This window comes from Portunus trituberculatus, chromosome 38, assembly GCF_017591435.1.
Source record: "Portunus trituberculatus isolate SZX2019 chromosome 38, ASM1759143v1, whole genome shotgun sequence".
Taxonomy (NCBI): domain Eukaryota; kingdom Metazoa; phylum Arthropoda; class Malacostraca; order Decapoda; family Portunidae; genus Portunus; species Portunus trituberculatus.
In genome coordinates, this window is record NC_059292.1 from 36319043 (window position 1) to 36346637 (window position 27595).

Genomic DNA, 27595 nt, shown 5'->3' on the forward strand with positions numbered 1-27595 from the left:
TTTCTCTACCGTTTAAGTTATGAAGGACGTTAGAGCAAAATGGAAGTTAACAATATCATAACTTTATTTATAGTAATGACTCTTTATGTGGAAGTTTTAAAGGAGATTATACCAAAGGTGAGGCTGTCAAGTCTACATTTATAATGCAACTCTTCACCCTGTTAATTACAGAGGACGTTAGAACACAAGAGGAAGTTATAAAGGCGTATCTTTACTGTATTTATAGCAATGACTCTTTCGTGGAAGCTTTCAAGGCCGTTAGAACAAAAGAGAAGCTGCGAGAAGCCATCAGAATTACTCAAACTATTCTGTGTATAATACGTACAAACAAGTGCCTATTTATACCCACTTACTACAGTCCCTATCCATGAATCTATCTAATCTTCTAAAGCTCCCCATTGATTCGCTCTTACCTACAACCGCATACTCAAAATATTGTGTACAATGCATACAAACAAGTACCTATCTATACCCATTCACTACAATTCCTATCCATGAATCTATCTAATCTTCTTCTATGTCTCCCTATTGATTCGCTGCTACCTACAACCGCATTACTGACACTTCATGCACATTTTTGTCACCCACACTCTATTTGATAAGAACTACCGAAAGTTTTTTTTTTTTTTTATTATTATTATTCAATGTGTTCCGTTTTCTTTATTGATATACTCCACAACTTGTCTATATCTTTTCGTTTCATACATTACCTTCCCATCATTATCATTATTATTATCATTGTAACTTATTCGTATTTGCTATCTTGTCATAACCATTACTATTATTATCATTACTCTCTTTTAAGCTGTTTTATTTTATCTATTAGTGTATTCCATAATTATTTTTTCCTATATCATTTCGTTTCATACATTATTTTATCGTCATTATTACTACTATTATCATTATCACTTATTCGTATTTGCTATCTTGTCATGTAATATTAGCATTATTATTATTACCCTCTTTTAAGTCGTTTTATTTACCTATTGGTAGATTCCACAACTTTTTTTCTCTATATCATTTCGTTTTATACATTATCTTATCGTCATTATTACTATTATTATCATTATCACTTATTCGTATTTGTTATCTTGTCATGTAATATTATCACCACCACTATTATCATCACCCTCTCTTACGTCTCCCTTCCCCTGTACTCGTGTTTCAGATGTGGCCGTCAACCTGGGCTGGAACTGGGAGATGTGGTGGACCTACGACGGTATATCAGGTGAGGGATCAATGCTGCAGGTTGGGGAGGAGTATCGGAGCCTTACTGTATTGTTTATGTTAGCTTCGTGGTTAAGGTAAGTTCAAGTCTTGCACAATAAACGGAGACCGATGCATTTTTATATTTTTCACTTTCTGTTCTATTGGTTTGTAATATTATCGTTTATTTTTTTCATCCAGGAAGGGATGATAGGATTAACCCCTTCAATACTGGGACATATTTTTACCTTGATATTTGTGTACGATTATATCATTTTATTGACATTAGGAAGGGTCTATGGAGGTATGATGATTAATGGCCACAGTCTTCACTATTTCAATTCTTACTTAAGTTTCTGAAGATTTTAAGTCACCAAATAGTAACCAGAACAAATATGAAAACGCGTCATGGTACAGAAGGGGTTAAGGATTAAGGTCAAGTTTAATCTTATAGAATATACGTATGATAGTTAAGCATTTCTCTTCCACCATTTTTTTCCCTGCGTCCCTTCCTCTTGTTCTTGTTGTGTGCAAGAGGAGTGATGAGGGACGAATACGTCGGTAAACTGACATCATTTTCATTACCCTGGTTCAAATTGCATGCTGTTAATTTCAGTAGCATTTTTTTCTCGGTACAGGAATATGTTTTAATTTCCATCTATCATTTTTTTTTTATTCACTAGTTTATTTTTCCTCTTTCACTAGAAAATGTTAACCATAACATAATATATTCCAACATAACGCATTTAACATACACCGACTGAAGTGCAATTTATCAAACATATTACGCTGTTCCGTTTCCAGTAATTTCGACTCATGATCATAATTCATTACACCTATTTGTAATACATGGAGAGTGGTTCTCAGTGTGTGTGTGTGTGTGTGTGTGTGTGTGTGTGTGTGTGTGTGTGTGTGTGTGTGTGTGTGTGTGTGTTTTAATGATACACAATTGGGTGCAAGTTTCAGGAAAAAGCTGATGTTGAACCACTGGCATGAAGTTAAAACAAAATACGAGTGAAGGAACAAAAAGATGACGAGTTTAACCTTAAATATACCTGGAAAAATGTAATAAGAGATTCATGAAATACAACGTGTTTTGAGGTAAAAGTTGCAACACAATGACGAATACAGAAAAAAAAATCAGAGTTTTAGGTGTAACAAAATTGACAAAATCACGAAACGAGGGAAAATTAAGTTGTACACATGTAAAGTGACAAGAAAATCATGAATGATAAACCAAATGGTCACGTTCACTAACTCGTGCACAATATTTTAGATAGAAGCAACAAAACAGGAGAATTTTGACGCAAAATAAGAGGACAGTATATCGGCAGAATGGAGAGAAGGGAGCAGTGTGGTTTATGATGAAAGATACTACTAAACTTCTGACCAGTAATGCTGTATCGTGCGTTCAGGAGGAATGCGAAGAAACAGATTAGAGAACAACAGAGATGACAATGCTGCGATGGCTGATTGGAATGTCAGTGAGAGGGAAGGAGTGAGGACATCAGAATGAAGAAAGGAATTGTGTCAAGTGTCAACTGTGAAGACGAGAAAGAGCAGCATGCAATGGTATGATCACGATATCAGGATGGAAGAGGCTGATACAGTGAAGGTTGCATATAGAGGAGGAGAGTGAGGGAAAGACAGAAGCTTAAGTGAAGAGATGGATTTGAGGAATGGATTTGAAACACTTGTCCCTGCCGGAAGAGGAGGAAGACAGAAGCTACTGGCGACAACATACAAGAGCGTGTACCAATAGACACCTCATTAAACATGGAAGTTGTCTTTGTTCTTTAGTCAAGGAAATTTCCAGTGTCTTTCATATGTAAAAATGTCGCCATCTAGCACAGCATGATCACGTGATGCTCATATAGATGCTGATTTTATGTTTACGTCTATACTGTGTCCTAGCCGGCAACACTTCCCGAGGAAGAATAGTTCGCTGCTAGTGATTACATCAAGCGAGCCCTAGCGAGCGGCGGCAGATTTGGCAGCCAACAGGCAGTAACACTACCAGGAAGCCTGTCTGAGTCCCGGTGAGCGCAGTACTGTGCGGTGTGTGCTCAAAACTCAGAACTCTCTAAAAATTTAGTGATGTGAAGTCACTGTTTTAATGACAGGAAAAAAAACAGTGATGCAAACCTTACGTGTCTCCGGTAATCCGAGACGTAACACTTAAAACTTTTCACGTTATTACATTATTCTTTAAAGTTTTTCTTTATTTAACTTAAGGTAACGATTTCATCAAGTCACAATATACGATTTATTTACGTCAACAACAGGAAAGTTTACTCGTTACCGGTTAATGTATTAACGTGAACACTTTTTGTGGTGTTACGTCTCAGATGACTGGAGAGCCGTTAGTAATACGTCACAGTCGCACACAAGTAATGCTGCCAACTATAGGGTCGCTTGGTTCAGCCACTAGCAACGAACTACACTGCATCGATACCACAGGCTGTACTAGATCATGATACTTCAACAGACGAAAGATAATAGAAATTTCCTATGAAAGTTTTCTAAGCTGAAGAACAAAGAACGATGTCACAACCAACAAAACTAGTAAAGAAGCAACACACACACACACACACACACACACACACACACACACACACACACACACACACACACTTTGACATCAAAGGTGAGGGATGAAGGAACACAACGAACTCAATCCCTGCGACCCACAAAACTCCTGACTCCTGACGAAGGGAAGGAAAACGGAGAGGCAAAGTCACTGTGCGGAGGGAGATTGACAGGGAAGGAGTGGTGGCGGGGAGGCGTGATGGCAAGACTAAAAGAACCACATGATTGATTGAAGGCCAAGGAAAAAATGAGTCCGCCCCCTCCTTCTGCAACTCCTCCTGTACACCCTCGACCCAGTTACAGTCAATATTGGAGAACCATACGCCCACTCACACCACACCTTCCCTCCATACTGAGTCCTCTGCTCTGCTAAAAGCGTACCAAAGCGCGATTATTGTTTGTAATGAGAATCAATGCGTAATTAAAACTAATGGAAACAAAATACATTACAAGTGAGTGCATAACGTTACCTCACTCCGACCACGACTGTAGGACAAAAAAATAGTGAGTCATGCATGCATAAACAAACCTAAACATACCTAGCAATACAAGAAGAGGAATGAACTCTTAATAAACAACACTCAGCACTGTCAGTCCTTAACCATCATCCCTCCCTACTCCGCTCTTCCTTGTGGTGCACAGATGGGGCAATAAGACACATATAGGACACATGAAAGACCACTAATTCCCCGACGAATCTTTGTTGTATTGTACCACACATTCAGAGATTTGTCCGGCTAATAGCTCCTTGCAGTCTGGGAATGAAAAGGGGAGAAAAAAGGCTATTTGATATTCTCAGAATATCGTTCCATTTCTGTTTCTGACTGATGGCTACTGAAACAACACGGAGCATTGGGAAACCATTACGGATATACAAATGCTTGGAGGGTTTCATTCTTTTCGAGATGTTTTTGTGACTAAACTAATTATATCATATGTAGTACTTTTAGAGAGAGAGAGAGAGAGAGAGAGAGAGAGAGAGAGAGAGAGAGAGAGAGAGAGAACTGGCACTTCGAGGACAAGAATTAAAGTATAAAGAATATAGATATATGAAAACCTCCTTTATCTGTTAGTGAGGCTTCGCGTGCGTGTCTGTTGCGCTGTCACCAATGCTTAAAGGAAATAATCATTACAGAATTCAAGATTATTGTCATAAATACAAGATTATAATAAATACATGGGTCAGTGAATACACAGCCTACGTCCAATTTCATATTAATTTTTACTGTATGTTGCATGACATACATTAATGCATTAGATTTGCATAATCGACAACGGCTCAAATATTATAGAAGCTGTGGACAAATGCATGTATAAATTTACTCATAAATCAAATAGTAATGGTCAGTGGTGCATTCAAAGAAATATCAATTCATTCTAAATTTGTTCTTTATGAAAAGCTTCAGTTTTGTGATTAATATTACATCCAACGAGCTAAGTAATATGATCAGAGTCAAACGGAAAGCTACGTATGTATGTATATATATAATATATATAATAAGAATCTGTCTAAGAGTAACCACGACAAGACATAACTTTTTATCTCATCGTAGGAATGAAAATGAAAAGTTGACAATCCCGTCTTTCTGTTCCTTTACTGCGTCTTTTACCAATACGACAGGAACAAGGAGATATTATTCTTTCTTTTAACTACGAGGTAAAAGAAACGACCATATTACTGCTGTCCATTGAAGAATACACTCATGCAAACTAAATACAATGACTTGTTACTAGGTACTGATATACTAATACTAGGGGAAGAGATACTTGTTTGTCAGGCTGGAAGTGTAGACAATCTCTCTCTCTCTCTCTCTCTCTCTCTCTCTCTCTCTCTCTCTCTCTCTCTCTCTCTCTCTCTCTCTCTCTCTTTCTCTAAGCTCCAAGAGCCATCAATACTAGGTGGGCAGTGATACACCAGCGGACAGCAGACAATGCTTGCACCAAAAAAAGGACACAAAACGCCATCAAAGTTCAGTGTTTGATGCAATTTCTAGGTCCTCAGAACACCAAATATAGCGTGACCTGATATTCGGCACGCATTAATAAGAGTCATCTACCTTCTCTCTCTCTCTCTCTCTCTCTCTCTCTCTCTCTCTCTCTCTCTCTCTCTCTCTCTCAATCTCTATTACTCTCAGATCGTCTGTTGTAGTGGTAGTTGTTGTTGTTGTTGTTGTTGTTGTTGTTGTTGTTGTTGTTGGTGTTGTTGTTATTGTTGATGATGATGATGATGATGATGATGATGATGATAATGATGATATTTATGGTTCAATATTCGTGATGCACTTGTATTTAGACGATAGGTAAGTTAGTAAGTAAAGGAAGAAAGACAGACAAACACAACATTAAGAAGAACAGGAAGGATGGCAAGAATAAGAAGACAGAAAAGGAAAAAAGAAAGAACAAAATAAAAAAGGAAAACGAAAAAAAAGAAAAATTAATAAATTCCGCCAGAAAAATTCGACATATAAAGATTCGTCCATTAAAATTTCACCCACGGTATTATTTCACACCATAAAATACTTTCAATCTAACCAAACCTAACCTAATGTAGTTCAATCTAACCTAACCACCATAATTGCAATTTCACCTATCCTCGTTCCTCACTGGGTAGTTAGTACAGTCTCAGGGTGGAATGCTGTGGGGTGGAATGTTGGTTAGCCTGGGAGTCAGTGCACAAGTCTCCACACGCTGGTGGTCGTCATTGCCGCTGGCCTGTCTGAAGCAAGCCACGTCTTATGTTTAACTTCAAAGCTGCCATAAGTAATAAGAGGTTCAGAAAAATATACAAGTAAACCAGTGCACTGTCAACGTTTATTTCAATACTGATAGATTTGCATAATCCATAACTCAGGTAAATTCCACAGGTAAATAATGTATGAGTTGCAGACATATGTATATAAAAACATATTCATGAATTAAACAAGGGTCAGCAGTGCAATGATTGACAGTCCTGCTCTCCTTCCCCTGAACCCTACCTCCCTGCTCGCCACGGCGCTACATGACCCCCGTGCCGCTGCGCCTTAATACAATCAAGCCATCAGGCTCCTGCCATCAACATGACTATAATTTTACACTTATTACCATCCAATTTCATGTATGACTCAACTTGCATGCGCTCTTAATTATCATAAAAATATATTGCCTTCAGCTTCATCTTATATAAGTATATATACATATATAATAAATAAATAAATAAATATATATATATATATATATATATATATATATATATATATATATATATATATATATATATATATATATATATATATTCCTTCACAGTAATGATGTAATGTCTTAACATTTACAGTCGTACATATTTAAGGTGGCGTGCCTTCAACCACAGATGGTATTACTATTTAATGCTGCCGTGCAATTTCCAAGTTCCTCACGATTTGAAGTATATCCTGAGGAAAGAAATATATACGTAAGCATATCGGGAATCAAATATTGATTTTGCATTTATGATTAGCTTACGCTCTGCAACATTCACGAAGTTTTCAAGCGACGGTGGTTAAACTGACAGTGGTTACACTGTTGAACAAGTTAATGATTATGTTGCTGGGTTTGCAGGAAACACTTATCAGATAACCGCTCAAACTTTTGTTCTATTTCGATTCGAGATTCACAGGCTGACTGCGCTTACTTCTTTTACGCCGAGTCCAGCTAAGAGAGAGAGAGAGAGAGAGAGAGAGAGAGAGAGAGAGAGAGAGAGAATGGAGTTGGGGACGTCTGTTCCACATGCCGATCATTTGTATCACAGGATATTCTATAAAGTTGTCCAATTGGATTTTGGAGGTGTTTTGATACTCCTCTTGTGAAACAGTTGAAGTCGAAGCAAGAAGGAAACACAAACGTGAAAAATTAAATGAAGAATTGTTCGTTTCTTTCTGTCTTTCCATCGCAGCTTCCACGTCATAATTATTTCCACCACCGGTTCTCTTCCTGTTCTCTCTCATGACCATGTATGGCAGGGAGTGTGTCAACATCAGTGTGTAGCTGCCACTGGTCCCGGTGCTCCGTGTCAGGCCGCGGCGCTAAACATCAAAAGTTTATTAACGGATGATCAACAAGGATATAACAGGCACATGTATTTCCGGAGCTAAATCCTTTAATACAACAGTTTTACGTGTGTATAACAAATTAGCAACTTTAAGGTAAGAGGCTCTGAATTCTTAATTTTAACCACATATGCGAAACACATGAATTCATACGTACATTGTATAGTAATTATATTTGATTTGTGAGCTTTTTTTTTTATTTATACCTTGTTTGCTTTTCAAGGGAATTTATGGGCTCAAGGGGATACATTTTGGGGTACCTCCTATCTGAAAGTCCACCCGCTAGGAAACCGTTGCCCCGAGTGAGGAAGCCCAACCTACACTCGGACCGTGGACAGGATTCGAACCCGTGCGCTTGGAGACCCCTCGAACCCCAAAACACGTATGGTCCGAGAGGTCTCCAAGCGCAAGGTTCGAATCCTAGCCGAATAGTACGTAATGAAATTCAGTAAATATGAAATCAAGTAGAGGTTAAGAATAATAGATACATGGGAAAGATACGAATGGTGAGATGAAACAGCTTTAAGTTCTGCACTGCCGTGGCCTAAAAAAGACACTTCCACCTTCTGCCACACAACACTGACACCATCCAAAGGCAATCACGGCGACACATCCTCCGCCAAGCCCCTCGGCTCACTCAGGCACGCCGACACTTTTCTTTTGGAGCCTCGCACGTACACCTTCGTCATGCCATTGTCGTTGCAGTAAATATTGATGGAAGTATCTCCCTTCAAGACACACGCACCGGGCCCAAACAGTGAACAGACATGGGCAGCCCGGTACACACGGGAAACGATGCTGTGTTCCCGTCCACCCAGCAGGACACAAGGCCCCTCGGAGGGTGCGTCTGGCTCTGCACCACAGGATCTCGACCTCAGCACGGCGGATGTCACGTTTCTCTCTCTCTCTCTCTCTCTCTCTCTCTCTCTCTCTCTCTCTCTCTCTCTCTCTCTCTCTCTCTCTCAAAACACTCACAAGCACGATGCATCGCTGAATAACGTTCGTTACTTTCCCTTCCGCTGACTCGCAACCCATTTTTCCCTCATGCAAAAATGGAAACGCTATAAACGAGCGAGGCACGATGTCCGGCCTAACGCAACACTAAGTATCCAGTGCAGGGAGGCGTGTTGCTTCAACCCTTCTCAAAAACAACACAACTGCTGCATTCGGTGTTGCCTCTCGGGGTTATCGCTACCAAAGTAATAAAGGTGAGTAGCTCACCTTACAGGGCCGGCCATGTTAACAGATGCCCGTAAGCTGTCACATCTGAGCGCATCCCTTCTCACGCGGCATCCCCCGGAGTGAACTTGGCCATAAGACAAGAGAAACCCGACAAGGAAAGGGAACATTCAAGCTGATAAAGTTCATTCATCATTTATGCAGACGTGAGGGGCGGTCGCTCGCTGAACGGTACTGGTTCCACCCAGTGAGCGAGCAATCCGGTTATAGGAGACGGAGAAGAGAATCAAGAAAGTGGCCGAGGCGGAGGCGCGAGTGGCGGTGACGGGGCTATAGTAGTGGGCGGCGGCGGCAGCGGTGGTGGAGACGACGCTCCTTAACTTGAGTCACTGTTCTAGCAATTCCCATTTATTTCATTTATTTATTTCATCAAAAGGGAAGCAAAGCAAACAGCCATATAAAAAAAAAAATAAAATAAAGTAAATCCAGCCCCGTTAAAGATTTATTTTCAATACTTCTTACAATAAAATACATCAAAACCCAAGCGAGTAAGATGAACAAAAATACAAAACAAAAATATCCCTTCCTCTTGACAACTGAAAAGAAACTGAACAAATTGATAACTTAATAAGCAAAACAAGCTTGCTCAATAATATATAAGTATTTTCCGACTGGTCTGCACTGATGTTCCTCTCCTAAATGAATAAATGAATAAACCACCAACAGCCCCTCTACCCCGCCAACCACCACAGCAGATCGAGGGAAGCTTACAAATTACAGGGAAACAAACCAGTTATAAACATCTGTGGCGGAGGACACGTAAGGCAGTCCGTTTTAAAACCCTGCTTATCCTGCTGGGTGTCGGGAAGCGAGGAAATATGAGGGTGTTTCGTCAGGCAGCAGACTTAACGTGTTTCTCTTTTCTTCTCTTTCTTTTTCTCCTTCGTTTATATATTTACATGCCATCCGTGCCTTTATTTATTCATCTTTTTATTTATTTATTTATTTGTTTATTTATTTATTTATCCCTCAAATAACAATCATTCCAGTATTGGTATTAACATTTCCAGGACAGAAAGAGAGAGAGAGAGAGAGAGAGAGAGAGAGAGAGAGAGAGAGAGAGAGAGAGAGAGAGAGAGAGAGAGAGATTGATGATAGAATATAAAAGAAATACTGACAGGATGATTGATGGACTAAATGACAAAAAAATATCTGACTGACTGACTGACTGACTGACTCACCAACTGACTGACTGACCGACAGACCAACTAATTGACTGATTTACTGACCGATTAACTGGCTGGCTGACAGACTCGGCAATTGACAAACAAAAACATCCGGGCCAATTAGTGGAATGTTTATACACAGTACATCAACCTTCCTAGAACCGAATTCATGCTTCCCCCCCCCCCCACTATCTCTCTCTCTCTCTCTCTCTCTCTCTCTCTCTCTCTCTCTCATCGTCCAAAAAAATGACAGAAACGAAGGAGAAACGTACTGTAGTAATTAGAAAACTTGGTGAAACTAGTAATCCGCGTGTGTGTGTGTGTGTGTGTGTGTGTGTGTGTGTGTCAGGGTGGCTAAGGCTATAGTTAAGGGCGTCACCTCCCCAGCGCCACTGTGAACACGGCCCTTGACTCTCAGGTCGGAACGGGCTGTCCTCCTTAAGCTTAGTGCAATAGTCAGTGAATAAGCATACAGAAATATTTTGAAAGGTGACTCTGAAAGGAAAGCATTACTACTCGAGCTATTAAAACATTTCATTTCCGCGCAAGTTGTTCTATTTTGTCTTGCATTAAAGATTACTTACTGTTGTTATATTTTTATTATGCTTTAGTGCCATTAACAGGCAAAAGGATTGAGGAGCACCAATACCAGCGTTCCTTCTTCTGACGATAGCAATTACAGCTCTGTTTCCAGTCATTTTATTTCAATTAGGTAAAGATTCCTAGTTCCAACGTATCTATCAGAGAAGTAATCTGTTTTCTTCTGAAGTTTCATGTTTCAATTCTCTCTCTCTCTCTCTCTCTCTCTCTCTCTCTCTCTCTCTCTCTCTCTCTCTCTCTCTCTCTCTCTCTTCCACCACTCATTCCCATCCATATATTTGTCTAATCTTCTTTATACCTCTGTAATGACTCAGCACGAATCACCTTATTACCGAGTCCGTTCCATTCATCTACCGCTCTAACTGAAAACCAATTCCTTCCTATTTCTTTTTTTCTTTCTTTTTCTATCTTGATTATTATTCTATACTACTTCAGACCTCTTCACTTTCTTCTGAAAGACCTTAGTGTACTGTAAATTAAAAACCATTAGTATCCGTCATCTCCTGTATCCTTCTAGTAAGTTTTATTAAGTGCAAACACAGCCTCCATGGTGTCGCTGCAAACTGAACTACAAAAAACGACAGTGGGTTCATCATCTGATGAGAAAAACGCGAATACAAACTTCAATTAAAATGTGTCGGGGCTCTGAACTCGAGCCGCTCCAGCAAGAGACAGCGGCAGTGAGTGCAAACATACGGAGCTGACAGATTTACTTTAAACTGGACGGCGTGTGGTTGGCGATCAAAGACTTCGGCTGAGAGGGAACAGTGGAGTGTTACACAAAGAGCTGCAGCGCATGGCCGGTGGGCAATATTACTTTATTTTGTCTTTCCACAGCCTTACCCAGCACAGTATGTGTCTGTTGGTGTTGATGCTGGTGTTAGTGTACGACTGTGTACAGCCAGCGCCTGGCCTTGATGCGCTGCCCTCCATTCCGTTAAATGTTTCTCACTGTGCTTTTCTCTTCAGTGTTGCCCCGTCCCTTTCCTCCACACCCTGTTTCCCATCACTGTACACAAAATACAAACAACATAAAAAGCGCAACTTTATCGCTTCTATACAAATGTACATATCAAAAGAAAACAAGAAAAACAGCCAAATTCATCATATTTCGTTACCATTGTCATTATTAGCATGTTGTGGTTGTTGTTTTTGTTAGTTTTTGTTGTTTTTATTGTTGCTCTTGTAGGAATATTACTTAGATAGTAACATAGAAAAACACCTAACACTACACTAATACACATGTTCTACACATACATCTGGCAGCCACACTTACCCACAATCCTCAGACAGAGGAGAGGACACACACACACACATCGAGTTAGCCAGGACTGTTTTGTCCCCTGTATGTAGCCAGTTAGGAACAATACGTGTTGACTGTCTCCTGGACTTTACTTCAAGCCCCGTAATACTGACAGCTTCAACACACGCGAGTGAGATCCCCACCTACAGTTGTTATTGTTGTTGTTGTTGTTGTTGTTGTTGTTGATAAATTCTTATTATTACTATAAATATTATTATTATTATTATTATTATTATTATTATTATTATTATTATTATCATTATTATTACTATCATTATTATTATTATTATCATTATTATTATTATCATTAATATTATCATTATCATCATTATCATCATTTTAAAGCTCCGTACTTACAAGGTGACCAGTGAATCTATTCCATTCACCTACAATTTTTTTCTATATCTTTCCCGAACCTATTATCTTTTTTTCTTGCCATAAATTCATTACTGTTAGTTCTATCTTGCTTACTGATCCTGACACCTTTGCATACGTCACCACCTGTCACTCTCATACCACCCTGGAGACCTTGGTTGATGTTGAGACATGATACATCGATTTCCTAGGCTGATTTCTGAGTAAAGACAACTAAAACCTTCAAAAACCCTTAAATGCAAAGCGGGAAATCCTACAGTATCAGAGTACAAGATCAACAGGCTTATGAATAGTAATGTTTAGGAGATAAGTCATGTGAAGTCAGGATAAGACACATTTGTAATCTAAGTATATGTGTCTACTCGGGACGAACATACTTGATCTACAAACACATGACACTAAAACTCCGATACTTTGGCGGTTAGTTAATTGAGAGGGATGCTGCGTTGCTTTGTGGAATAACCAGCAAGGAAAGCAGTGACGATAAGGGAGGGATGAGTGGATGAAAGAAAAAAGGAAAGAAAGAAAGAAAGAAAGAAAGGAAGTAAGGAAGAAAGGAAAAAAGAAAGATAGAAAGAAAGAAAGAGAGAAAGGAAGGAAGGAAGGGCGGAAGAAAAGAAAAAAAAGAAAAAAGGAAGAAGGAAGGAATGAAGGAAGGAATGGTTGATGGATGGATGGATGGATGGACTGACTGATTAATTTCAACGGGCCGCAGCAGAGGAGGGAAGGCAAGGCAAGGCAGCGCCAGTATGTACATGGGTACTTGATAGTCTAGTCAATAATAATGAATGGTAATGAGCTCAGATTTGGTGTTATTTATGAAGGAAGGGAAGAGGAGTTTACCGGATGAAAAATATATGTTTTCCGTTAAGTGAAGTAGTAATTTTGCTTTTTTTTTTACAAGCAATCCCCCTTCCTCTTCTCTCTCTCTCTCTCTCTCTCTCTCTCTCTCTCTCTCTCTCTCTCTCTCTCTCTCCATGCTGCACCAAAATTTTCGCTTTTTCATGACTGCCGTGTTCTCTTTTCTTGCTTCTTTTCCTTTTTTTTTTTTGGAAGTGATCAGTAATCGGTATTTTTCCTTGGACAAAGCAGCACATAAATCAGAGTAACTACTACTTCATTACGTAAACACGAGAAATAACGCCGGGAACTGATCTGGAGTGTGAGCGATCCCCCGCCGCCCTGCCTGCCTCACCTGGCGCGGCGTGCAGTGTGGGTGTATCTTTGTGATGATCATAACTTTGATTTCAATGAAGCCAGAACGCTGCTATTTCCCCCGTGTTGGAATTACCTACTGAAGCTCAAATCCATGATGAAACTTTTTTTCCTCGGTAACTTCCTACTCACTCGCTTGAATCATCATTTACCGATACGAGAACAGTACCGTAGCGCGTTCTATATATTTTGTATTTGCTCATTATTGAACCTGTTATGCGTGTATACACCTATAACGATAAACTACGTCAATGAACTCAACACTAACTTTTTCCGAGAAACAATAACACGCCACATGTTTTCCTTCATCACACCGATAACTGCAGCTGTGACGTTACGTTATCTAAAATGGTAAAAAGAGTTATAACAATAAGCTTTTCGGGCGATGCATAGCCATTACACACCACAGCAAAACACACAACTGACACACAATATTTTCTTTTCAACCAATGTTCAAATTTACTTTCGTCCTAACGGCAAGGGCCTTGACATTATCGCCACGCAGAGCTGTTATGATTTACATCAAATTATTTAAATCATGTGATAATAACCGATTTTAATCAACGTAAAAATAATAATTTATGTCAGGATGACTTTAACTAATAAGCTCGTAAATTTCTAATTCCAATGAAATTAATATATAGCTACATAATGCAGGCAGGTACTAATGTTATTCATAGGGGCGGAATACATCATGCTTCTCACTGATGCGGTCTGTACTCTGTGCCTTTGCAATGATTCAGGTGTGACCCACATCATTATGCACCCAACTGGTACTTCCACACACACACAAAAAAAAAAAAAATGATGTAATATTCATGGGAAGCCGCAAAGTAATTCACCCACACACCAAAACTCTCATTCTACAACAAAGTGCACCATTAATGAATATCAGTGTGGCAAAAATCTTTCGGAATCTATAAATCCTTTGTATGGTGTCAATAACTTTGCTAATATACCACACTGCTATACGTGTGTATACATACTACAGTAGATCCAATACTGAACTTACCTACTCTAAGACATTCATCATTCTTACCGAGAGTCATATATAACGTAAATGAATAACGCTGACTATGTAATTGAATTTATTTATTTGTATATCAATACACTGGTGTAATCAAGTAGTCAATTCAGTTGAATATTTTATCTTTCTTGTTAAATATAATGGGAATAGATTACAAGATACGAACAAGACGAAAGATGAATTTCAATGGATTTGTAGATTAAGTGGCTAAAGACTGATGAATTAACACTGAAAATAGAGGATTTTCAAGTGACTAGGTCAGCAGACTTATAAATGGAAGATTAAATATCACTAACAGTGCGACAGACTAACCTATTCATGGTTATAAGATGAAGATAGGTAATAGCAAAGCATTCATATTTAAGCTAAAACCAACTTACCAGATTGTGAATTCAAAATTAGAATATATAATGAGGTAACAAGGATGATGAATTTAGTGCACTAATCAGACCAGCTGACGAATGCGGGGTCAGAATGTGTTAGCAGCTGGGAATATTAAGTTTTAGTGAGTATAATAATCGGTTTACGAATGCAAGTAAAAGCTACGGAGAAGGATTAGTGTTGTGTAATGTCTTGTGTAATGTGTGTGGCCTACCAGACGTAGGTACCAGCTCACGAACACAAAGTTAAACGATACAGTAGTAACATTAGAGAAGATAGGTACATATCAGTGAGTGGGATAACCGGGTAACAAACAGTGCTTGACAAGGCTTTAGAGGTTGCCAAAAGCTTCACTGCATTTGGAAAACCAGCTTATGAATATTAAACAGTTAGAATATTTTCAGTCAGCATAGTTTCATGAATGCACAGTAAAAAAAAAAAAAAAAAAAGATAATTTTTACATATAAGAGCTAGTTTTTATTGCACAGGATAACCAACTTAATAATATCAGACTAAACGGTGCTTATTATAAAGATGAGATTCTGTTAATTAGACTCATAGATTTACAGATGCAATAATACCAATAATATACAAAATCATACGGAACAATACCAGTACCTGCGAGGACTCGTTTCAGTGCAAAAAAATGAACTGCTAATGCCAAATCTGAATGTTAAATTAAACTGCACAAACCCTCGCAAACATGAGTCTCAGTATAAGATGGATAATCAAATGAACAAATGAATACTGATTAATTACCTACCCCAGTTTATGAATACTCGCTTCCACCACCATTACAGGGAGGGCTTCTTTTTATGTAACAGGAGAAATCTGACCAAACAACTAAACAAAAAGGCCAATTTAGATGTCAGTCACCGAGTAGGTCCGAGAGAGCCAAAAATACGGGATAAAAGTCTTAAAACCTCCCTCTTATATAAGTTCAGGTCATAGGAAGAAAGAAATACAGAAGCAGGACTAATCTCAAATGTTTTCAGTCACTTCTAAAAAGCTTCATCTTGGTGATATAAACTACACCAAAGTAAGCGAGGACGCGGTACCTATTATTCAAAACTAAGCTAGGCGGCGTCACTACAACTTCCCTGACATGCAAACCAACCTTCACCTGATTTTCTATTCCTTAGGTCCATATAAAAAGAGATCAAAAATATTTCCTTCAGATTCAAGTAAAATAGAGAGTAAAAAAAACAAAACATAAATCGATCATCCGAAATAACACTAAAGCTCGTATTGGCCTGGAGAAAATTGGGTAAAATTGACCAAGTAATTATAAGTAACACCATGAGCCGCTCCTGCCTGCCTGCCTGCCTGCCAGCCAGCCAGCCTATCCACCACCACCACCACCACCACCAGAGCCTCGCCGCCCATGATGGAAAGCCTCATTATAATAAAGGCTAGGAAAATATTTTACTGTGTTTACTACGTGACCGGGAAATATTAGTGTTAATCTTTCCCGCTGATCCCAACACACTTCAATCACCGGCGGTCTGACTGAATAAGCAGGAAGCAGCAGGCAGGTAGGCAGGTAGGTACGCAGGCAGGCAGGGAGGCAGGCAGGCAGGGAGGGAGGTGGACGGCCGGCAGTTGGTAGGCCAGACAAGCAAAGCAAGGCCGTGTTGGGCGTGAATGTGTACTATGATCTTTGTTTCGTTTGTTCCCTGGCTGCTGCTATTCCCGTTACCGAGTTTATTGTTCATCTCACATCACGAACTCAAAGGGATTAAGGCATTAACACTCGTTTTCCAATCATCCAATTATAGTAAACAAACATTACTACCCAACTAAGCCGGGAACCTCTCTCTCTCTCTCTCTCTCTCTCTCTCTCTCTCTCTCTCTCTCTCTCTCTCTGCTGCATACACATCCGGGATTTTGGTGTGGTCAGTCAGAATGGTTGTAGCGGTGGTAGGAACAACAGTAGTAGTAGTAGTAGTAGTAGTAATAGTAGTAGTAGTAAACTAGGAATAGAAGAAGAAGAAGAAGAAGAAGAAGACGAAGAAGAAGAAGAAGAAACAGCAGTATCAACATAGTTGATGTAGTAGCAAAAATAATCAATATCTGAACACAGTGGTTGAAATACATTTATTAAAGGCAAATAAGAATTTTTATTTTTTTTATTTTCAAACTGCTGTGATATCTTTTTATGCGAAACTGGTTAAACACTCGCTAATGCATCCTTTTATATTACAATATAAAGTCTCTCTCTCTCTCTCTCTCTCTCTCTCTCTCTCTCTCTCTCTCTCTCTTCGATGGTAAACTTTCATGATGGTAAATATCGAACTTGCACGTCCTCCTACTTTCTTGTAAAAATACAGAAGTTTCCCCCTCCACTCTGAACTCCAGAATAGGGTAAACTAAGCTAATCTTCCAACATTTGGTAAACAAACCATTGGTACTTCGTCAACATTGGACACCCCTTCCCCTCCTCTCACTCCATTAAGCTAGATAACTTATTACTTTCCAACAGGGTAAAATATGGCTAGGAATGCTCCAAACAGTGAGATGTAGGTCCCGCGAAGGGCTATGGTTACATACGGTGTACAGGTTGAAACAGCAGTAAAACCAAAAATTACTATCAGCCATAAAATAAATTATTGCACTTTTAACAGTAAATAACACAGTCACAATTTCATAATTCTGCATAGAACCCGCGGAGCCATTTCACTCCCTAACATCCTACCGTTGTTTCCCTTGATAAGCTAATCCCACTTCACGTTTCCACCTCAAATACCACCATTCCATTATCACACACACAATCCAAATACTCGTATAAAGATTGTACTCACCTCAGCACACGTCGACGTTATGTTTCAAGCAGATATTATTACAAAAAACAAAGGGAAAGCTTAAAAAAACTGCCCGTACCACTGTTTAATTCCCTCTCTGAGACTGAGTAGCGTTTATGTTGACTCGTCATTCGCCTTCCAATGGCACCTCCTACTTTTTTGTACCGAGTTTCTTTGGTTATCATACATCTCATCTCGATATTTTTTCCTATATCATTTGTCATTGTTTTATCTAAAGACATTTTTTCCAGCTTTGTTTTGTAAAAGTTACTGAATACTGCGCGGGATTTCAACTCGGCAACTCAGTATATAAAAAAAGAAAGAAAAAAAACATTAGCATAAAATCAGCTTTATTTATTTGCTTATTTATTCACTTGGTTTTATGTAACAAAATGCAAGAAAAAAATAACATGGTCAGTCAAAAGATTGAGCACCACTGCAAGGAGACAAAAATGACATAATTTGAGATAGGCTGTTCACAAATTACATGAAAGAGCTCGCCTTTGATCGTAGTCTTTTCGTTTTGGCTCTTTTTCTGCTGTTGATATTGTACGTATATTCTTTTCAACATTGTCTTTTTGTTTTGAGAATTCAGGCAACACGGTTGGGCTGGATCAACTTAGTATGCAAAAACGTTCGAGCAAAATTAAGCTTTGTTTTAGAGTGAAAATATTACATGGCTTATAACTGCCTGCCACAAACCTAGGTGTCCTCTCTAATATAATCCATTAATAGACTATGATAACTCAGATCATGTTGACTGTGTTTACGTATTCGAAAGGGTTTCATTCTTGTGTGTGTGTGTGTGTGTGTGTGTGTGTGTGTAATTCACTGTTTGATCTGCTGCAGTCTCTGACGAGACAGCCAGACGTTACCCTACGGAACGAGCTCAGAGCTCATTATTTCCGATCTTGGGATAGGTCTGAGACCAGGCACACACCACACACCGGGACAACAAGGTCACAACTCCTCGATTTACATCCCGTACCTACTCACTGCTAGGTGAACAGGGGCTACACGTGAAAGGAGACACCCAAATATCTCCATCCGGCCGGGGAATCGAACCCCGGTCATCTGGCTTGTGAAGCCAGCGCTCTAACCACTGAGCTACCGGGCCGTGTGTGTGTGTGTGTGTGTGTGTGTGTGTGTGTGTGAGTTCCATCCGACAACCTTAATATCTTTACTTCCTCTCTATATATAAATGTATGGTACTTGATCTATAACGCTGTATCATCTTGGTAACAACAGCAGCATCTGGCCGGCACAGTACTTTCCCGTGTGTCTGAAGGCATCACATTCCCGGCAGGTCCTGAGTTCTGGGGCGTGATCAACCCGGCGTGGGCTATGTGCTCGGAGGGGCGGCGCCAGTCCCCAATCAACCTGGATCCGCGCACCCTCCTGCATGACCCCAACCTGACGCCTCTCTCCTTCGACAAGACACAGGTAACCCAACACTCACCATCCCCCTGGCGTCCCCACACATCCTCCTTCAGGTGTCCCCTAAGTGTCCCTTGTGCCTTTTCACTGCTCTGTCTCCTGGTCACTTGCACTCAGATCTTTCGTCACTAATTGGAACTATATCATCATGTTGCTGTGCCCCAAAAATACTCGTTTCAGTCAATTCGTTTTTCTTTTAATTTGATGATGAGAAAGATAATGAAGCAGTTAATAGTGAAATTGTAGTTATAAGTGAAGTTCTTTTTTATCATCTTGAAATGCAGAGAAAAGTTTTTACATATATTTAGTTGATAACTTTTAGAAGTCTAGAAAACCAAAAGGACAAACAAAAAATATAAGAAGGTTAATATGTTGTTTCAAGGCAGGACTTCCTTCTTCCCTGCGGTGCAGTGATTCTGTCTTAATTGGTTTTGATTCCACTTACATTTCGATTTCAACATTCGTACCTCCATAGTGCAAGGAACATTCTGCAAATTACATGACCTAAAAACTTTGGAATTCGGTATCAGTTTCTATTTCTAGCTTTCCCCACGAATTGAACTGTTTCGATAGAGGGACATAACTGCAACTCTGGAATTATATTGCCTAACCGATTTGAGAATGTGTTTTATGCATTTTATTCAGGAAATTAATTTACTTTTATACCCATGTTGCTATCCGTGGTTGATCACATAAAGGGAAAAATTTATACATTATTGTTATATAAAATAGACATTTTGATGCGTTCTTAACAAGATGGTGTATTTTGACTTCCCGTTAGCTTATATTTACTCTATTTATGTATAGATTCTTTATCTTACATCATTACCTCGTTCATCTATCTATCTATCTATATAATATATATATATATATATATATATATATATATATATATATATATATATATATATATATTGGAATTTATATATTTCCTTATTCATTTAATAGTATTTACCTACAATTTCACGATAGTGTAAAGAAAGAAACTGACCTCTGCGTGCCCGGCAGGTCCAGGGCAGCCTCGTCAACACAGGCCACAGTCTGGAATGGAGAGTCAAACCGTCATCCGGGCCGCGGGTCAACCTGTCAGGAGGACCTCTCTCCTACACCTACTCCGTCAGCCACCTGCGTCTTCACTTCGGCGAGCGGGACCTGCAGGGCTCGGAACATACCATTGCCAACTACGCCTTTCCTGCCGAAGTGAGCCCCACTTGTCCCTCTCACTCCTCCCTCTCTATCTCTCTCTCTCTCTCTGGAAAAAGTTATGTACATTTATTTTCATTACATTTTGGGTTTTCTTGGCCATAACAACATACATGAATCACAATCAGTATCCGTATAATAAGGAAAAGAATCGTAACACTTCACAAATTTTAAAAGCAATTCCTTCATATTAAAAGATAACCAAAGGAATAAATAAAGTAAACTGTCAATGTGAAAAAAAAAAAAAAACGTCACAGCCATATTTGTTAAAGGGAAGGGGACATTTATTTTTTGTTTAAACTCACATTTAGCAAATTTCACATGTACACCTTTTGCACACACACACACACACACACACACACACACACACACACACACACACACACACACACACACACACACGCGCGCGCGCGCGCGCCCGGTAGCTCAGTGATTTGAGCGTTGGCTTCACAAGCCAGAGGACCGGGATTCGATTCCCCGGCCGGGTGGAGATATTTGGGTGTGTCTCTTTTGACGTGTAGCCCCTGTTCACCTACCAGTGAGTAGGTACGGTATGTAAATCGAGGAGTTGTGACCTTGTTGTCCCGGTGTGTGGTGTTTGCCTAGTCTTAGGCCTATCTGAAGATCGGAAATAATGAGCTCTGAGCTCGTTCCGTAGGGTAACGTCTGGTTGTCTCGTCAGAGACTGCAGCAGATCATACAGTGAAACACACACACACACACACACACACACACACACACACCACTACACCGCGTATTGTAGTGGTTAGCACGCTCGACTCACAATCGAGAAGGCCGGGTTCGAATCCCGGCGCGGCGAGGCAAATGGGCAAGCCTCTTAATGTGTAGCCCCTGTTCACCTAGCAGTAAATAGGTACAGGATGTAACTCGAGGGGTTGTGGCCTCGCTTTCCCGGTGTGTGGAGTGTGTTGTGGTCTCAGTCCTACCCGAAGATCGGTCTATGAGCTCTAAGCTCGCTCCGTAATGGAGAATACTGGCTGGGTGACCAGCAGGCAACAGAGCTGAATCACACACACACACACACACACACACACACACACACACACACACACACACACGGCCCAGGTAGCTCAGTGGTTAGAGCGCTGGCTTCACAAGCCAGATGACCGGGGTTCGATTTCCCGGCCGGGTGGAGATATTTGGGTGTGTCTCCTTTCACGTGTGGCCCCTGTTCACCTAGCAGTGAGTGGGTACGGGATGTAAATCGAGGAGTTGTGACCTTGTTGTCCCGGTGTGTGGTGTGTGCCTGGTCTCAGACCTATCCCAAGATCGGAAATAATGAGCTCTGAGTTCGTTCCGTAGGGTAACGTCTGGCTGTCTCGTCAGAGACTGCAGCAGATCAAACAGTGAATTACACACACACACACACACACACACACACACACACACACACACACACGCGAAGTGTAGTGGTTGTTAGCACACTCGACTCACAATTGAGAGGGCCGGGTTCGAGTCCCGGGAGCGGCGAGACAAATGGGCAAGCCTCTTAATGTGTGGCCCCTGTTCAACTAGTAGTAAATAGGTACGGGATATAACTCGAGGGGTTGTGGCCTCGCTTTCCCGGTGTGTGGAGTGTGCTGTGGTCCTACCCGAAAATCGGTCTATGAGCTCTGAGCTCTCTCCGTAATGGGGAAGACTGGCTGGGTGACCAGCAGACGCCGAGGTGAATTACACACACTCTCACTCGTTTTTTTCTTTCTCCTTTTCTTTTTTTTTCTTTATTCATTCCTGGAAGAGAACTTTATTTCCTTCCTTTTCTTCAGTTCCTTCCACTCCTTTCTCTCAACTTTCCTCCCTCCTCCCTCTCTTTTCTTACCACTTTCTTCTAGTCTGCTACACCTTCCCTTATGTTCTTTAGTTATTATGTTCTCCCTCCCAATAATTTTCTTTTTTTCGACGCACTTCCTTCCTTCCTCCAGCCTTTCTCCCTTTATTTTCCCTTATTTTGCTTCCAAATAAGTTTCTCCTTCCTTCCAAAACCCATCTTCACATCCAACTTTCCTCTCTCCATCTCCTTTTCTACTCATCTCCTTTCCTCCTCCCAAATCACTACTTTTTTTCCACACCCATCATTCCCTCCACCTTTTCTTCCTCATCCTCGTCTTACCTACTCATCTCTCTCCTTCCCTTGTCTCCCTCTATCTCTCCACTGACCACTCAACGCCTTCTCTCTCTCGCCGCAGTTGCAGATCTACGGCTACAACGCCCAGCTTTACCGCAACTTCACCCAGGCGGCCACTCAAGTCTACGGCGTGGTGGCTCTTGCCGTCTTAGTGCAGGTGAGTGTCCCGTGCCTGCCCTCCCTCTCACTGATACGTGTTCTAGTTCATTTTCTGTCCCTTTCCTATTCATGGTATAGAAGTAAACAGTTGGGAAACTCCTGTAACTTCCACTAGAGCATGTTAAGGGGGTGTGATGTGATGTGAAAGTGTTTGAGTGTATCGGTCCTTCAAAACAACAGCCTCGCGACCTTATTAGTGTCACGTTGCCCCATTATGCTTTTCTCTCTCTCTCTCTCTCTCTCTCTCTCTCTCTCTCTCTCTCTCTCTCTCTCTCTCTCTCTCTCTCTCTCTCTCTCTAGGCCCTCCTACTCCTATAATTCTCTCTTTAATTAAAGGGCGTGGTAGGCGAGAAGAGCCTTGTTAGCTTTTTTTATTCTTTTTTTCTGTCCTCCCACTTATGTCTTAGTAATGACTGTAGGTAGAAACGTAAATGTTTCGCTGTAAACTAGTAAAAATATATGGCATCTCTTCTTACCATCTACTTATATCCTCTCTCTCTCTCTCTCTCTCTCTCTGTTTATCCACATGTACTAACCTTTAAATGATTTGCGTCACTCGTAGTCGTGCGGATGAACCAGGCAGTACCGTCACAGTCCCACAACTTGCATGACACGTTTGCTCTGCGTAGAAAAATTGTTGGTTGTAGCTTATAATTCAGCGTGTGTTCCCTCCGTTCTGCTGTCAGGGTCCGAGAAAGACAGACAGGCGGGTGGTAGGAACGTGTGGCTGCGCTAAGTGAAAGTCTGAATAGCGTGTAAGTGAATTATTGGTCCATTTCACCTGCTGATCTAATTTGCTGTGGACTGTGATTTTTATTTCCTCCAGTATGGACTCCACCACCACTACCACCACCGCCGAACACCGTGACTTGTTTCCCCTCGTGTATATATATTTATTTTTCTTATTGACGTTTTCCCTTTCCTTCTTCATATATTTATTTATTAACCACTATCCTTTCTATATATAGGTTTAGTTTTGTATTCCATAGTCTTCCTTTTTCTTATATACAGAGTCTATGTTTGTTCTATGTACTGCAGACAATTTCTTTCTTTTCTTTATCTTAATATTTTAATGTTCACGTGTTTAACTCCTTCAATACTGAGACGTACTTTTACATTGATTCTTGGGATATGACTAGACGATTTTATTTGCATTAGGAAGGGTTCATGGAGGTCAAAAGATTACTGGCTGGAGTCTTTACTATTTCAATCCCATACAAGTTTCTGAAGCTGTATGAAATTGCCAAATAGTAAGCAGAATGGATATGAAAAACGCTGCATGCTACTGAGAGGATTAATTTGATACTTCAGGTGTATTTTCAATATATTGTTAATTTCTTACTCTTGTACTGCGGCATTTCTTCGAGTTATTAGAAGCTGTCATATGTCCTGATAGATAACAAGTCTCCTCAAGATCCTTTACCATACCAGCTCTTTGAATTTCAGAAAATATTGAAGTACTTTTTCCGTACGACATTATGACACTGTGAACACAAAGAAATCAATAAATACGAGCTGCGCCCAAATTTTGAGGTATACAGAGCAGTGCTTCACAAATTATATTACAGTGGCACAAATACGGCATTCCTTGAACTTGGTCATAATCAATCATGTCCACTACCGCCCCACTTACGCTCTTTTTACTCATTTCTTGGTGCTCGTCTGTTTTCTGAGGAAGGAAGTATTGATGTTCCGTGTATGTTATGTGGATTTTAATAGTAATGTGCGTATTGATTCATCTTTACTTTCCTCCCAGCTCCTTTCATTGGATGTGCTACTTCACAGTCGTGGCTACTCCTGTTCCTCCCTCCCACCCTCTTATAAGCATTAATCAGCCATCTATCCATTTGCTAAGCATTGATCAACCACCTAACATTTTTTTGAAGCATTAATCAGCCACAACACGCTTATGACAGAATTCCTTTTCGCAGGTGGGAGAGACCCCGTCACCTGCCCTGGCCAGCCTTCTGCAGGGGCTTTCCGCTGTCCACTTTGGCGGTGAGTCTCGTCTATCGTGGTCCAGCTGTCTTACCTTACCGTGTATAACAGTTAAACATTGCAATACTTAAACCTTCTTTTGCACTCAGACACCTCCCTCACTACAGGATCCTCCTCACCCTCACATGAGCTACGGCTGAGCGACCTGTTACCCACCACCGATCAGTACCTCACCTATGACGGCTCCCTCACCGTCCCTGGTTGCTACGAGACGGTTACCTGGATTATTCCGAACAAGCCTCTCTACATAGCCTTCACTCAGGTAAGACGGGCCGCGACTATTACTCAACACGAGAGAGAATTTCCTGGCTCACTCTTACTAGTGGGTTGTTGTTGTGTCCGAGAGAGAGAGAGAGAGAGAGAGAGAGAGAGAGAGAGAGAGAGAGAGAGAGAGAGAGAGAGAGAGAGAGACAGAGACAGAGACAGAGAGAGAGAGAGAGAGAGAGAGAGAGAGACAGAGACAGAGAGAGAGAGAGAGAGAGAGAGACAGAGAGAGAGAGAGAGAGAGAGAGAGAGAGAGAGAGAGAGAGAGAGAGAGAGACAGAGACAGAGACAGAGAGAGAACTAGAGAGAGACAGAGACAGAGACAGAGACAGAGACAGAGAGAGACAGAGAGAGAGAGAGAGAGAGAGAGAGAGAGAGAGAGAGAGAGAGAGAGAGAGAGAGAGAGAGAGAGAGAGAGAGAGAGAGAGAGAGAGAGACAGAGACAGAGACAGAGACAGAGAGAGAGAGAGAAACGAATACATGAGTATATGCTTATTTATTCACAATTATTATCAAAATACGCAAGACAGGACGAGAGAGAGAGAGAGAGAGAGAGAGAGAGAGAGAGAGAGAGAGAGAGAGAGAGAGAGAAACGAATACATGAGTATATGCTTATCTATTCACAATTATCACCAAAATACGCAAGACAGGACGAGAGAGAGAGAGAGAGAGAGAGAGAGAGAGAGAGAGAGAGAGAGAGAGAGAGAGAGAGAGAGAAACGAATACATGAGTATATGCTTATCTATTCACAATTATCACCAAAATACGCAAGACAGGACGAGAGAGAGAGAGAGACTGAGACTATCGTAACACTTAATACCTCCACAGATGCGCAGCTTACGCAGACTCAAGCAAGGGGCATCACACTTCCGAAGAAACGCTCCTGTGGCCAATAACTTCAGGCCCCTTCAGTCCGCGCACCACCGCACCGTCCGTACAAATATCGACTTCTCATCAGACCAACAGGCAAGTGATGGCGCCGCGAGGATCCCCTGCAAATGGTGTCTTAATTATTTTCATGTGAAGGCATTATCATCGTCAGTATCATCAGCCTTCATGAGTCTATGCAGTACAGGATGAAGGCCTCTAATAATGTTCTCCGCCTCTCTCTTTTCTTTCTATAGATTTCATTTCATCTCATTCTTTTTCTTTTCCTTTTATTTTTGTACCGTCTTTCCTTGTCTTCTTTCGTTATTTCAATATATAGTTGCCGTTTTTTTTTTTTTTTTTTACTTATTATTGATATGCAAGTTCTTTTTTATTACTTATATTATCATTGATCTATGTTATGCCAAGTTTTCTCTCGCTTTTTTGCCTTTTGACTTTTGAGCAGCGCGAGGTTTTCCTCCAGACTTTTCATAACACTGTTTCTAGTGATTGTGTGATAACTATCACAGTGCATTGGTTACCTGGGAACTACAAAATACCCCATTAATCCAGAGCCCTGGCTCAACATTAATTTAGACAAATGTAAGGTAGTCAGTCCAACCTTTCGATAGAATGTGTGTGTGCGTGTGTGTGTGTGTGTGTGTGTGTGTGTGTGTTTAACAACAACAAAACAGCAACAACAACAACAAAACAACAACAAAACAAAACCGCAACAACAAAAAACAAAACAGCAACAACAACAAAACTACAACAACAAAACAGCAGCAGCAACAGCAGCAACTTTATCTAATCTCAAAGCACCTTGTTTACTTCCAGGGCAAGAAGTGTTCGGTATCGGAGCCCAAGTTCCACTACAAAGGTGAGCAAACCACATCGTTATGAGGTGATTCTATATCAAAAGTTGTGTAGAAATACATATTAGTAAAGTTAAATGAAATACCTGTAAAAAAATGATATATTTTTTTCATCGTTCTCTCAAAGTTTTATATTTGAAATATGTAGTGATGTGTTCAGTACGTGGTAATGGAGTGATTCGTGTTCCTGCAGCTAATGACTGGCTACACTCCTGACCTTGATCCAGCGCGGCTCACCCACCACCGCTTGTCTATATGTAAATAAGAAGTTGGCCTCCTGATGACTACATACATTGCCGGCATGAAGTTTTCCAGACTAGCCCTTTTAGAGACCCTTACGTACTGTAGCTTACTCCTCTGCGTAGTCGAACATATGACCCGTAGGTGAAGTTTTTTGTAATACGAGTACAGCGTTGAAGAGTGTGTAAACTACAAAATAGGATAAAAATAATTCATCTTTATTGAAAGACGCGTTTTTATTCTTATCCTTTCAACTAGGGTACTGAATATAAGAGAGAACTAAGGATCTTCATTATTCATGCGTGACTTACAAGTATGTCATTTCCTACGTTTTATCTCCATCAGGATTCTGAGACAAGGACAGTCAGGGATATCAGACATTCAGGCAATCTCTCTAACTCAGTGGTTCTTAACCTGGGTTCGATCGAACCCCAGGGGTTCGG

The 27595-nt window shown here is 40.5% G+C and overlaps 1 protein-coding gene and 1 long non-coding RNA gene across 4 annotated transcripts in view; one reads left to right on the forward strand and one right to left on the reverse strand.

Annotated features, from left to right (window-relative positions):
• LOC123515031 (carbonic anhydrase-related protein 10-like) overlaps positions 1–27379 on the forward strand; it is a 67969-nt gene extending 40590 nt beyond the window's left edge. Inside the window, exons 2-10 of one of the 2 annotated variants that reach the window (XM_045273411.1) lie at positions 1169–1228; positions 19270–19406; positions 20409–20600; positions 22811–22906; positions 24840–24906; positions 25014–25168; positions 25999–26136; positions 26875–26941; positions 27106–27379. In XM_045273411.1, coding sequence (XP_045129346.1) covers positions 1169–1228; positions 19270–19406; positions 20409–20600; positions 22811–22906; positions 24840–24906; positions 25014–25168; positions 25999–26136; positions 26875–26940 — 911 coding nt within the window. In that variant the 3' untranslated portion in view covers position 26941; positions 27106–27379. The remainder of the gene's footprint in view (positions 1–1168; positions 1229–19269; positions 19407–20408; positions 20601–22810; positions 22907–24839; positions 24907–25013; positions 25169–25998; positions 26137–26874; positions 26942–27105) is intronic. The other variant, XM_045273410.1, reaches the window with a different exon arrangement.
• LOC123515032 overlaps positions 1–27595 on the reverse strand; it is a 64550-nt gene that overhangs the window by 33935 nt on the left and 3020 nt on the right. The window contains exons 3-6 of one of the 2 annotated variants that reach the window (XR_006677744.1): positions 25991–26162; positions 23445–23529; positions 20392–20652; positions 6606–7202 (exon numbers count right to left, since the gene is read on the reverse strand). This is a non-coding gene — a long non-coding RNA (uncharacterized LOC123515032). Of the gene's footprint in view, positions 1–6605; positions 7203–20391; positions 20653–23444; positions 23530–25990; positions 26163–27595 lie in introns of those variants that run through there. The other variant, XR_006677745.1, reaches the window with a different exon arrangement.